This window comes from Rhincodon typus, chromosome 40 (genome assembly GCF_021869965.1).
Source record: "Rhincodon typus isolate 14 chromosome 40, sRhiTyp1.1, whole genome shotgun sequence".
In the NCBI taxonomy this organism is placed as follows: Eukaryota; Metazoa; Chordata; class Chondrichthyes; order Orectolobiformes; family Rhincodontidae; genus Rhincodon; species Rhincodon typus.
In genome coordinates this window covers 16,074,819-16,087,994 of record NC_063371.1, presented here as the reverse complement: position 1 = coordinate 16,087,994, position 13,176 = coordinate 16,074,819, and the positions used below count along the sequence as shown (strand labels likewise).

At 49.0% G+C, this 13,176-nt stretch overlaps 2 protein-coding genes across 4 annotated transcripts in view; both read right to left on the bottom strand.

Annotated features, from left to right (window-relative positions):
* The window catches only part of LOC109920844, a 9,222-nt gene extending 5,365 nt beyond the window's left edge, over positions 1–3,857 (bottom strand). Inside the window, exons 1-3 of the mRNA XM_020520913.2 lie at positions 3,272–3,857; positions 493–654; positions 113–323 (exon numbers count right to left, since the gene is read on the bottom strand). Coding sequence (XP_020376502.2) covers positions 113–323; positions 493–654; positions 3,272–3,595 — 697 coding nt within the window. The 5' untranslated portion in view covers positions 3,596–3,857. The remainder of the gene's footprint in view (positions 1–112; positions 324–492; positions 655–3,271) is intronic.
* Positions 3,858–8,557: 4,700 nt separating this feature from the next.
* The window catches only part of pdlim2 (PDZ and LIM domain 2 (mystique)), a 13,925-nt gene continuing 9,306 nt past the window's right edge, over positions 8,558–13,176 (bottom strand). For 2 of the 3 annotated variants that reach the window (XM_048618776.1, XM_020520907.2), the window contains exons 4-9: positions 12,322–12,473; positions 11,646–11,712; positions 11,118–11,275; positions 9,485–9,630; positions 9,194–9,290; positions 8,558–8,808 (exon numbers count right to left, since the gene is read on the bottom strand). In XM_048618776.1, coding sequence (XP_048474733.1) covers positions 8,640–8,808; positions 9,194–9,290; positions 9,485–9,630; positions 11,118–11,275; positions 11,646–11,712; positions 12,322–12,473 — 789 coding nt within the window. In that variant the 3' untranslated portion in view covers positions 8,558–8,639. The remainder of the gene's footprint in view (positions 8,809–9,193; positions 9,291–9,484; positions 9,631–11,117; positions 11,276–11,645; positions 11,713–12,321; positions 12,474–13,176) is intronic. The other variant, XM_048618777.1, reaches the window with a different exon arrangement.

Sequence of the window (13,176 nt, the reverse complement as noted above, 5' to 3'; positions counted from 1 at the left end):
CGCACCAACACGGTTACTCAGCCTCCAATCCCTGTAACCTCCCTCCGAATCTCGGCAAAGTATACGAGGAGGGCGGTTCGCATTATTGGATAATCACACATTCACCTCTCACCATTGCCTGGCCACAGTGTGCCCGAGTCTGATGCCCACCTCTTCTGTAAGGAGGAGTGTTGCTTGTGCCCAGGATGCTGCAGTGAGTCAGGGAGCTGGCATTGGACATTGAAGCTGTGGGTGAGCAGTTGACTCTCCCCATGCCCAGGCTGTCCTGCCCATTGTAGGAACAGAGCTGCTGAACCACAGCTACAGTAATGTTGGAGGAGTTCCTAGATGGCAGAAAGAGAAAACAACACACAAACTGTACTGAATGCAAACACACCACATACAGCATTGAACTGAAGCTCGAAAGCAATTTTAGTTGTCTCAGACAGTCCTTGTGCCCTCCCGCTCCCTCTCGCTTGGCCAGTGGTTGCTGAGCGCTCCTGTATATCTTACCAATTGCTTCTCTTTCTGCCTCAGCTTCTCTTCCATCTGTAGTTTGTCTTCTTTCAGCAGTGAGTTCCTTTCTTGAAGATCAGCGATTTTATCCAGCAGACGGCATACCTGCTCCAGATACTTGTTGCTGGGAACCTTTGAGGCTGATCCTTCCCCTCTGGCCTAAGAGACAGGGAGAGAGTGAGGGAGAGAGAGAGACAATGTGTGAATGAGAGAGAGAGAGAGAGAGAGACAGAGGGACACAGAGAGAGAGTGTGAGAGAGAGAGAGAGTGAGAGAGAGAGAGAGTGAGAGACAGAGAGAGAGAGAAAGTGAGAGATAGAGAGAGAAAGTGAGAGAAAGTGAGAGACAGAGAGAGTGAGAGAGAGTGTGAGAGAGAGGACAAATCCAAGTAGATAGTCACGAGCCTATCTGCAGCTAGGTCCAACTAACAAAATTACTCAACTTGCATTCCCAGATAAACCTGTTGTTTTCCAAGCCTCAATATCAATACCCAGCCAGAAAACAACAGGTAAAACTGAGACCGTAGGCAGTGACAGAAACAAAATACTCCCAGCATTTCACACAGGGACCAAAGACACTGAGTGACAAACAATTACAGGAAATGGAGGATTCGCTCACTCACAGTCACAGACACTGTCACATAGCTTCCTACAAATTAAACTTACATCAGGTCATTCTACCTGCTATTGTTTCTGTCTAAAGAGTCCAGTGGAATGATCCAGAAAGAGCTGGGGGTCTTTAATGCTTCCATTGCTGACCATGAAGCAATCAGATTGTTGTCTAAACCCGCCTGCTTTCCTAGTGCCTGCAGCCTTTCCTGCACAGCTCCAAAAAGCCGGGCAGTGGAGGATGGGGCTGGAGCTTCATCATTACACACTTGGAGAGTTTATTCACAAAGACAGGTATTACAAACACGCATCTCCAAACTCGATGATCACTGTTTCAGTCTGTTCCTAACACACCATGAGTGACTCCCCAGACACTGCCATCTGTAGGGACTGGAACAAGGTCAGTCAGGCCGACCTCATGGAATCTGCGTTCCCTTACTGGAGCTGTTAATCTGGGCCAATCAGGGAGCCCTGGCTGACTGACAGAAACAGCAATGTTAGAGATTCTGCTCACTCTAGGAGTTGGCTCTGAACTAGCTAGGTCAGTGTCATGGACAATGCATGTGTGAATAAAAGGTAACTTGGTGATGGGATACCAGCCTTCACAGAGTTAAATCACCCACCGTGTGCAAACAAGAAAACATTCGACTGCTATTCAATCATCACTTGCCCCATCTGATCTATATGTGAGGCCAGTGCCATAGCAATGACTCTTATCCTGCCAAATAAAAACCGAAAGAACTGTGGATGCTGTAAATCAGGAACAAAAACAGAAGTTCCTGGAAAAGCTCAGCAGGTCCGGCAGCAACTGTGAAGAAAAAAAAGGTCAGAGTTAACATTTCGAGTCCGGTGACCCTTCCTCAGAACCCTTATCCTGCCACTGAAATAGCTGAGGAAGTCACTGGGCTGTAGTCAAAAAGGCAGCTCAGCAAGACAGAGTGATTGAGGGGGAGTAACCGTTGGCCTGACACATCTCCAGAATGAATGTGTTGGGGACACAAACACTGACATACAGCACTGATCTACCGAGATACTGGCCCCTGCACACACTGTGACATACCAAACTGCAATGGAGTGATGAAGTCTTAACACAGAGTGCTGTGGGACACACTCTGTTAGACAAGGTGCCATGTGAAATTCCTGAGATTTCTCCTGGGTTGAGGTAGCGTCTCTGGAATGTGAACCATGCAAGTTGGGATCAGATAACATTCCACAGCCTTACAGAATTCCTTACCGAGGGATCATTGCACCCTGTTTGAGACAGTTGGATTAGGCAGAGCTCCAGCAATCCGTGATCAAAATGTTATGCAGCTGGTTTGAGCAGGGGGTCACTCTCAGACAGTGTTTGGTTTCAGGGCTCTCCGCACTCCCTCTTTGGCAAAACTTGGAAGAAGAGTAAGTGAAAAATGCTGGACCAAATATTTATCCCTCAGTCAACATGTCAGAAAAAAGACCGATGGTGTGTTCAATTTCACACTGCTCTTTCTGGGATCTTGCTGTGCGTGAACTGGCCTCTCTATTTCCTGTATTAGGGATTGCACTCAAAAATACTTCAGTTCTGAGATCCTTCAAGACATTGGGAACCCACTGATGGTGCTTCGGAAATGTATGTTTCTGTCGTCCACCCAAAAAGCGTTCATCACGGTTCAGGTTCTGACCTTGAAGAATTGCAAAGGGGGGAGATTGGAGTTGGTTTTCTACAGCGTGTGAGTGTCAGGCAAGGGGTTAGATAGAAATCCTTTCTCTCACCCAGTGGTGGAATATTGTTGTTCTCCCTGCCCTGGCTGTAACAACTTTGTGCTGGGTCTTAGCAGTCATCTCCACTCAGCACCCAAACTCCTAACACTGTCATTGGCAGTTCACTGCTGCAGGAAGCAGAGGTGGAGGGAGATCTGGTCCAGCTCAACTTTCTCAGCTCAGTTCCTTCTGGCTCCTGTGACTATACTGATTCTGAACTCGCCATTCGGGACTGCCCGAAGGAATGTCCCATTCGCTGTGACCCTCGCCTGCTCAGCCCCTCATCCATCTCAATTCAACTGCTCCCATACTCAGATGCCCGCTCTATTTTCACACCAAGCCCTGCACCTCCCCATCACTTGCTAAGCCCAGCCATCTACTGCTAGGCCAGTGCCCCCTCCATCTTTCAACATTGTTACCTGTGCCACTTACCTGGAGGTGACAATTGATGCTGTTGGTGCCTAGGGTCCTCTGAAGGGGGTAATGAGACCCTGGCACTGCCCCCTTACTGTAGCTGGTCAGTGCAGGTTGTGACTGGGCCAGGGGCCGCAGTAAGAGGAGCGAGTGTCGGTGGCCGGCTCGGCCAGGCGCAGGCTCCCAGGGTTGATGTGCCTCTCCCTGTTTCCGTGGTAATGTTCTCTGCAGCACTCGCTGCAGGTTCGGATGGACTGACTCCAGAGGGAGCAGGGGCCTGTTCCGGGCACACCCCTCTGAGTCTCGGCCCCTCTCCAGCTCCAACTGGTCACAAGTGGCCATGGGATCCTGGGGGATTTACCACAGACTGGCAGGTACTGTCTGGAACCTGAGCTCCACTCCAAACTCTTCTAACTGAGACTTGGCAGTGAACTAAAGTCTCTGACAGATCACTTCCCTCCAATCCGCTCTAGACATCCATCAGGCTGAAGGTTGACATGGTCTCCCCAGGGTTCTCCCACCCAACAGTCCTCCTCCAAAAAAATCCGAACAGCAGGCAGCAGGCTGTCGATATGTACAGCTCCAATCAAATGCTCCGTCCTGGAGTCACTGCAAACTGAGAATGTAAATTCCTCCAGGCTGTTTGGGATTCTTTGAGAAGGAAGGGTCACACCCACAGCATCTGCTGCTGGACGAGAAACACACCCTCTTGAGCTGGTCACACAATCATCGCTTCTTGCACAGCCAGGGGATTCAAAAGACTGAGGTTTAACTTCAGGGATGGACAGGGTGAGGGAGAACGTGTACGTACGGGACAGAGAGAGAAAGGGGTTGGGGCTGACAAAAACCAGAATGAAGAAGATATGAGGGACTGAGAGAAACAATAACACAGGGCACGGCCCATCTGTGAGAGAGAAGCAGTCAGAGTAAAAACACAAGCAAGGAGAGATTGCTCCAGAAAGCTAGAAAGAGAAAAGATTAAACAGAGTTAGACAGAGAGAGAGAAAGAAAACAAACTACAAGAAAAGGCCCAATGAAGATGTGAAGGAAGAGACAGGGAAACTGAAAAAGGAGATAATGAGTGATATTCTGGTGATGGCAGAGAGAGAGAGAGAGAGAGAGAGAGAGAGAGAGAAAGCAGAGAATAGGATTAAATGATCATTCTCAGCTTGTGACCAGTGAGCTACTGTAAGGATTAGACTGGGAACCAGTCCCTATCCCAATCGATACCAGAACTCAACTGGAATGTGAGTCATGAGGAGGATGCAAACCACCTTCAGGGGATTGAGACTAACTGAGTGAGAGAGCCAGATCAGGGCAGATGGGTCTTGGTCTGTGTATATATGGGGAAGGAATTTAAAATTATTGAATCCCTCCAGTGCAGAAGGAGGCCATCGTGTCTGCACTAACCCTCTGGAGCATCCCACCCAATCCCTGTAACCCTGAGTTTCCTACAACTAACCCACCCAGCCTGCAAATCCCTGGACGCTACAGGACAATTCCCCATGGCCAATCCACCCCAGCCTGCACATGTTTGGAATATGGGGGGAAAACAGAACACCCAGAGGGAACCCACGGAGATACAGGGAGACCATGAAACTCTGCCCAGTCACTCAAAGCTGGAATCGAACCCGGGTTCCTAGTGCTGTGAGGCAGCAGTGCTAACTACTAATGTTGAAATCGTCAAAGTTTTAGAGCTAATACAGTGTGGAGCTGGAGGAACACAATGGGTCAGGCAGCATCAAAGGAGCAGGAGAGTCGACATTTCGGGCCTAGACTCTTCATCAGGACTGGTGATGCTGACTCCAGCATCTGCAGTTCTTGCTATCTCAAAGTTTTAGAGCTGTAGCTTACTTAAGACAGAAAGTTCCTGGTATGTGAATGGGAATGTGTTTTCATTAGGAGAGCTTTACAAGAGGACAATATAAGACCATCAGCCTGTTTTCAGTTGGAAAGATCAGGATTGAATTTTCTTCGGTTGGGGGAAACACCCAAAGTTTGGAAGGTTTTTGTTTTGTTACAGAAATCCTGGCTGAAGTTGGATGCGTGATATAGTTTCTCCTCAAGACATTATTTAGTTCAGAGAATTTAGGAAATAGGATACCCCAGTGTAAGGGGTGTGAGTGTGAAATTTCCAGACCAGAGTGTTTGGTTAGATCGCAAAATCGGTATTTGAAGCTCAAAGTCTAGGCTTGATTATACAAACACTCAGGGAAGCAATCAATGTTTGTCAGTCACCTTTGATATGAACTTGCTTCCAACATGTGGTCATATCTGAAGCAGCAATGCTCATGTTCTCACTTACAGCATCAGAATCTGGCTGTGGATATCATGATATTGAAGACTCCAACATTCATTAGAGCTCTATTGTACACAAACATGACATTCCTTGAGCAACTAGTGACCTGGTGAACCACAAATTAGTGAGTGACCAACATCCGATAGAATGTCATGCTTTGTGTGGTCTGAGATAAGATGGGGTCTGAGATTATGAGACCCTCATGTTACATGCTCTCTCAGGCGTATTAACCTCGAGACACGATGCAACAACACTGAAGCATACAGGCATGAAGCTGGCTTTGTAGAGCTTGCTGTGTATTCTTCACCTTCTGTACAGGTTCCAGTCAGGCTGTGCTGTGATCTCACCATTTTCACTTCCAGTACAGCAAACAGCTCACCTGACAGAATGGAATGACCGTGTGGAATGCGAAACCTGCTTTGAAAGGCAATGGAGCTAATCTCAGCTGATTACACCATCCAGCAGCAGACAATGGGCTATAGTAACTACAAATACATTCATCATCCAGACATTCAGTCTCTTTAAATCAGCTCTGTAATTACGTACAGCTTGACGGTGAATCCCCATCATTACAGGTGTCTCAACTTGCATCCCAGCCACTCAATGATCTGCAAAGCATTTGCCGCATTGTTGGAATTTCCTCTTTGTTGAATGTTTGTACCCAGACTGCGCTGAGGGTGGGACAGCAGGATACAAAATTCACCTCCATCAAAGTGAGAATTACTACCATGGCCACTGTCAAGGTTTTAAGGGAGCATCTGAGGGCCAGAATGAGAAAAAAAAAAATCCAGGGATGGGGGGAATAAAGTCTGAGAGAGAGAGAGAGAGAGAGAGAGTGTGTGAGTGTGAGTGCGTGACTATGGACAGATGGGGAAAGAGAGAGAGCGTGAGTGCGTGTGCACGAGTGAGAAGAGTGAGTATGGGACAGTGAGTGTATGCAACTAGACAGTTGATGTGAGTGAGAGAGCATGAATGTGTGAGTGAGTGTGAGAGTGTGTGAAAACTGTGTGTGTGGGTGTGTGTGTGTGAGAGAGAGAGAGAGAGAGAGAGAGGACTGAAACTTGTAATATGCTCATTCTGACTCTCATGAGCAGTGGGTGAAGTCAGAAGTCACACAGACTGATTTGGAATCACCAGCTTTCAGAGCGCTACTCCTCCATCAGGTGAAAAAGAGCAGTGGGTGGCGAACTAATCCAGGTCGTGCTTCATTTCCACGGTGTTGGTCCTCCTCCTCCTCTCCCAACCTGCTCACCAGCAATGAGCCTTACGGGAGTGCCTACCATGGCCGACTTTCTGACATCGCTGATATTACATTCAGAGTGGGGAGGGTGGAAAGAGCAGATGAAGGTAACGAGAGGGAATCAGATACAAACACCTTCAGGCCCTCTCACTCAGGAAGCCTACAGCAAAACCTCTGGACTTGGTGTCTGTGTAGACATTGGAGGACAGACTCCAACATCAGAGCCTGAGCACAAGCTTTTCCTGTAACAGGAGCCCAACTGCAAAAACCCACTGAGTTGCTCACACTGGGACTCAGGTTGCCATGGAGATGGTAAATATTCATGGCACGACATGAGGATCACGATTCCTTCATTTCACTGGGTAAAAATCCCAGAATTCCCTCCCTAAGGGCAGTGTGGGTCACCGCACAGCATGTGGACTGCAATGGTTCAAGAAGGCAGCTCACCCCCACCTTCTCAAGGGGCAACTAGGGATGGGCAATAAATGCTGGGCCCAGCCAGCGACTCCCACATGCCACAAGTGCAGAAGGAAAAAGTACCCTGCAGTCCCACAAAATGCTGAGGCTGGTAGGGGCCTGACTATGGCACCAGCTGCTGGCGCTGGACTCCAACTGAGGAGACCAGGTAGGAACTATTACTGTGAAACATTTAGGGCAAGTTTGGCCAGTCCCATCCCTGGGACGAAGGGGTGGTAGTGTGATGAAAGGCCGAGTACAAGGGCCTGTGCTGTCTGCAGTTTAGAAAAACGTGAGGCAATCTTAGAGACAGATCTCCCTCACTGAAGCTTGATACAGTGAACACAACACACACACACACACACAGACGATATGCAGGTAGGGTCTCAGTTAGATGGAGATGAAGAGAAATCCCAGCAATTAAAACAGGAGCCTTCAGAATTCTCAAACCATAGCTGCGTGCACGGTTACAGAGTACGTGGATCACAAAAAAGGCATCAGGCAGAAAAGTGAATGAACGTCAAAGATTAGCCGTGATCTTATTGAATGGTGGTACAGATTTAGGGAAGAGAATGGCCTGCTCCCGCCTTGTGTTTCTCTAACTGTTTTCTTATTGAGCCTGCATCCAGTGAGTCTTTCCTCCGGAAGGATTGGCTGGATTCATTTCTGAGAATGAAACAGAGCTCAGGGTATTTGAGAAAGCCCAAACTTTCCACTATCTCACTGTTTCTCTCAGAGGCACATGTTCCAATTACACCATGATAAGTCCATGCTCAGGAATATGGGCCCCATACCACAGTGAGCTGCCAGAGCTGAGGGAGTAGTCCTATCAGACAGGGCGGACCACCCCCGTGTCCGAAGACCCACTCTGGAAGTTCGAATGCTTCACCAAGGCTGGTCCTGCCAGCACACTGTAGGAGTGTGGCACCTCTTGCAGGGCAGCATTCCTGGCAAAGGCACAAGAAAGGTCCCAGGCACCTGGGGTGCAGGATCCATCTCCCAGGGATGACTGGGAGGATAGGGGAATTAAAGGCTGGGTGCAGATTATCTGGGAACAATTGCATTGTTGTCTGTGGGATCTTGCTGTGTGAAATTAGCTGCTCTGATTCCTCAGTAACAGCAGTGGAAAGGCCCAAGTGAACGCACATTTCCCTTCCAAACGAAAAGATGACAATGTCCACAGTCTGCAAGGAAACAATTACGTTACAATGGTTAACGTAGAGAGTCCCAAACAATCCAGGTCGAAGATTCAGGAAACCTGTAGCCTTCACACTGCTGCTTGGCCGAGGTCAGAGATTAATCCACAAAATACCATCATTCTTTTATTAAATCAGTGGGTATTTAACAAAAGGGGATTTGCAGTGGTCATCTGGTGGGTTACAGAGCTCAGCTCAAGAGCTGCCCTCTGCTTCCTGGAACCGTTTCTGAGCGTGTTTCTCACAGTACATCTGATCACGAAACCAGAAATGGCCTCTCATACCGAGGTTGAGACCGCAGTCAGTGCAGACATAACACTGCTGGTGCCGGTAACAGCCATCTCGAATCTTCACCGCCTCCATCCTGTGACATGACAGAAATGACAGCAATGACAGGATCCAAAACCGCCAGCCCTCAGTCCCTCCCCCCACAAAACACCTTCCCTGGCTCACCCCATACAGGGATCGATCCCAGGCTGTGGGGACAGAGTGGGATTCAGGGAGAGACACACAGACAGGGAGAGACACACAGACAGGGTCAATGTCAGAGAGCGAGAGTGAGCCCTGCGTGTGGGAGCAATGGGGTCCAAAGCTGGTGCATTATGGAATCGAATTCAGAATAGGCAGCGTCTTTCCGAGAGATGTTACTCCCTGAGCCCATTTAGCTTGGCTTTCTGTGCAGCCACCTCCTGCGGCCCATTTCACCTCCAGCTGAGTACATCCCTCAGACCACACTGACTAATACTCACATAATGTTTGATCCACATTTCTCACACATACGATACTTGGGCACTGGTGTGTTTGGGGCCAAGGGAGAGAATCTTCCAGGGAACTGAACTGCTGCTCCTGGTGGGGGGTAGGGGAGAAGGAGAAAAAGAGATTCTGTCACACACAGCATCCAGATTTCCTCCCTCTCCTGCTACACTATCCGTCTTGTTCTCCCCTGCTCCTGCACCCTCTCTCGTCTTTCCCACACTATCCTCCTAACATCCCAAAAACCTCCTACCCCACGCCCAGCTGAGCCAAGCCCCTCCCCTCACCATCCTGGTCTGCATCTAGCGCCTCTTGAAGCTGACGGAAACGGTTCGACTGTCGAGGAGGTTCCTTCGCAGCTCGATTCTCCTGGATCATCTTGTAAACCTCCGAGTCTTTGTCGATTCGATTTGGGGAACGACGGTCTGACACCCTGGGAGCAGTGAGACAAATGGGGTCGTGGACAGAAATAAGTCAAAAGGACAATACACAGCCACCCCACCCCACCGCCCGCCCGAGCACCGCGCACCACCCACCCAAGCACCGCCCACCCTATCCCATCCCACTGCCCACCCGGGCACCACTTGCCTGGGAGGGGCGGGGGAGGGGGATCAGTTTGATAAACTCCTGTGGATCGAGCAGCAACACAAACAGCTGCAATGATGTGGCGATGTCAGCAATGGACTGGCGAGGACAAAAATCAGAAATCACACGACATCAGGTTACCGCCCGACAGGTTTATTTAAAATCACAGGCTTTCGCAGCGCTGCTCCTTCATTACCCTCTGAAAGCTGGTGATCTTAAATCAACCTGCTGTCTGATAACCTAGTGACTTCTGAGAAAATATAGTTACAGATTCAGACAGGGTAACAGGATTAAAAGCTCGAATCATAAATTGCAACTTGCATTCCTACAGCGCATTCGATAGCGACACTGCAGCTGGAGTATTGTGTTCAGTTGTAGGCACCATGTTGTAGGAACAATGTGTACACATTGGAGAGAGTGCAGAAGCAATTTACAAGAATGGTTCCAGGAATGAGAAACATCAGTGATGTTGAAGAAATTGAGACTATTCTCCTTGCACAGAAGCAACCTGAGAGGAGGTTTGAGTGTGAGCTGGACCATGTAGACAGAGAGAAGCTGTTGCCACTTGTAAAAGGAACAAGAACAAAAGGGGTTGTAAGAACTGCTGATATGGGATTCTGAGATAACACAGCGTGGAGCTGGAGGAACACAGCAGGACAGGCAGCATCAGAGGAGCAGGAAAGCTGATGAACAAATGGGGCACAGATTTAAAGCTACGTGCAAACAAAGCAAGGGTGATGTGAGAAAAAAAAAACCTTTTCACACGGCAAGTAGTTAGGGTGTGGGATGCACTGCCTGGAAGTGTGATGGAGGCAGGTTCAACTGAGAGGCATTTAAGAGGGCACTGGATGGTTACTTGTACAGAAACGGTGAGCAGGGAAATGGGGAAAAGGCAAGAGAATTGCAAAGTGTCACGATGCCCATTTGGAGAGCCAGCGCAGACCTGATGAGCTGAATGGCCTGCTCCTATATTGTAACACACGTGAGAAGACACTTCACAGGAACACGAAGCAACAGTTCATGTTTGACATTAACCACATTAAGACAGATGAGCAAATGCTCAGAAGGAAGTCAGCTTTCTGAAAGAGCGAGGGATCGAACCAGAGAGCAAAGGGCCCAAGTAACTGAAAGTACAGCCACTGACAGGAGAGGGAATACTGCTGGTGATGTCCTGTCCCCACACTGTGATCTGAACCTGCCTCGTATATATCGCTGACCAGCTGTGAGAAAAGTCTTTCTTTGGCTGTGCAATGTCCTGAGGTGGTGAAAGGTGCTGTTGAAATGCTAGTCCTTATGTAAACGGTGTGTGAGACCTGCAGACACACTGACACATACCCTTTGCTCAGAGCAGCGGAACTGGGAGAGTGTGATCCTTCAGTCTGATGCCTCACCTCTGAGGGACTCGAGTCTGTGGACAGGCTCACCCTGGGTACAGAGCAGGAACTGGAGATGGGAGAAAGGCTTTTGTGGCCCCTGATTCCTCCCTGGAATCCCTGAAAAAAACAGAGGAAGCAAGAGTCAAGACACCAAAGCATCAAACCTACTGGGTGGAAGAGGAGAAAGGCCCTTCAGCCCCTCAGGACACTGGGTGAGGGAATATCCTCCACACAGATGGGCCTCACTGCTCAGGAAATTCCTTTTACCTACATGGGCTCACTGCCCCCTCACTGTTTGCAGTAGCTCAGCACCAGACAGACATCCCAAGAGTCAGCAGGAGTCACAGTGATACAGCATAAATCCCGCCCCATCCAGCACAACACATACACACACGCACACACACAGCCACCCTCTCCCTCTCAGACGCGCACACACAGACAGACACCCAGGATATGTGTCTCTCCCAGCAGTTTTGGGATCACTCACCTTTGGCACCGTATTTCCCCGAAATGCTGCCTCCTTCTCTTCCGAGCTCCAAACTGGGGATACAGACCTGGAACAAAAAAAAAAGAGAGAGAATTCAATCAAATGTTCAGCACCATTCGCAGCTCCTTAGATACTGAAGTATTGAAGGGTATCGGGAGCCTTGGTTTTCTTCATATATATTCCTGATCCAGATCATGGCACGTCGGGGACAATTTCAAAAAGTTTGAAGGTGACTTGAAACTTGGAAGCGTTATAAACTTTGAGGACAGCGTGGGAATCCAGAAGGACATTGACAGGTTGGAGGAGGGGAGGGGGGGGGACAGTGGCAGATGAGGTTCATTGCAGAGATGTCGGTGGTGATGCACTTTGGTCAGATGAACATTGAAAGCTAATAGAACTGTACCCTCTATTTCATGAAGGAGCAGAGGAACCAGGGTATGTATGTGCACAGACCATTGAAGGGGGCAGATGAAGACAACAGTAAATAAAGCAGACAGTGTTCCTGGTTTTCTTGATAGGGGCATACAGTACATGTTCAACTTGCACAAGACAGGGGACAGACCCCTCACCTAGAGGGAGCAGGCACATTCAAGTTCAAGTACAATTTCCCCCCCTGCCCCCAGAAGCTTTGACCAACTTGGACCATTTTCTCGTTTCCATTTAGAAGTGGACTCACCTCCTGTTAGTGATCGGAGAGACGGATTTCCCATCAGGTGCAAGAGAGAGGGATCGCATAGGCGAAAGGTTTGGGGATCGTGGATTGCAGCCTGCACTCCACCCTCTCTCTACAAGATTCTTATTCTCGTCCCTGAGCGGTTGTAGGACAGTCTTGGAAAAGCAAAGAGGAAAAGGGAAAATTAGTCCACTTTCCTGAAACATGGACCTCCACAGCCTCAAGAACATGCAATTCAATATCTCCATGATAATATTCTAACAGTCTACACAGTCAATGTCAAAACACATTCCCTTTCATAAACACAGGCAATAAGAGTCAATTCGCTCACAGTACTGCAGTGCTCCATCCAGTGCGGCGCTCCCTCAGCACTGGCCCTCCGACAGTGCGCCGCTCCCGTATTACTGAGGTGATATTTGGATCCTCAGTGTAGTAATAATGGGATAGAATGGGAAGGGGGACCGAGGTAGCTCAGTAATAATCTTGCTGAATGAAGAGAAAAACCCCAACTGCTAAGGAGCTTCTTCCTGCTCCTGATGTTCCAGCTGAAAGTGTGGGCTCAATCCCAGGACAGTACTGTCAGCTACGATGCACCAGTGTTAAGAGATTCCCGAGAGGTAGACGGTTGCTTTTGTACTGTCCCTCCCTCTGAGCCAGGAGACGTGGGCTCATGTTCCACCTGTGCCAAAGGTGTGTAGTAACATCCCTGTACAGGTTGATTCGAAAATACCTGAACACAGGGGAGCGAGAGCGGAGGGAAGAGCGAGAGCGGAGGGAAGAGCGAGAGCGGAGGGAAGAGCGAGAGCGGAGGGAAGAGCGAGAGCGGAGGGAAGAGCGAGAGCGGAGGGAAGAGCGAGA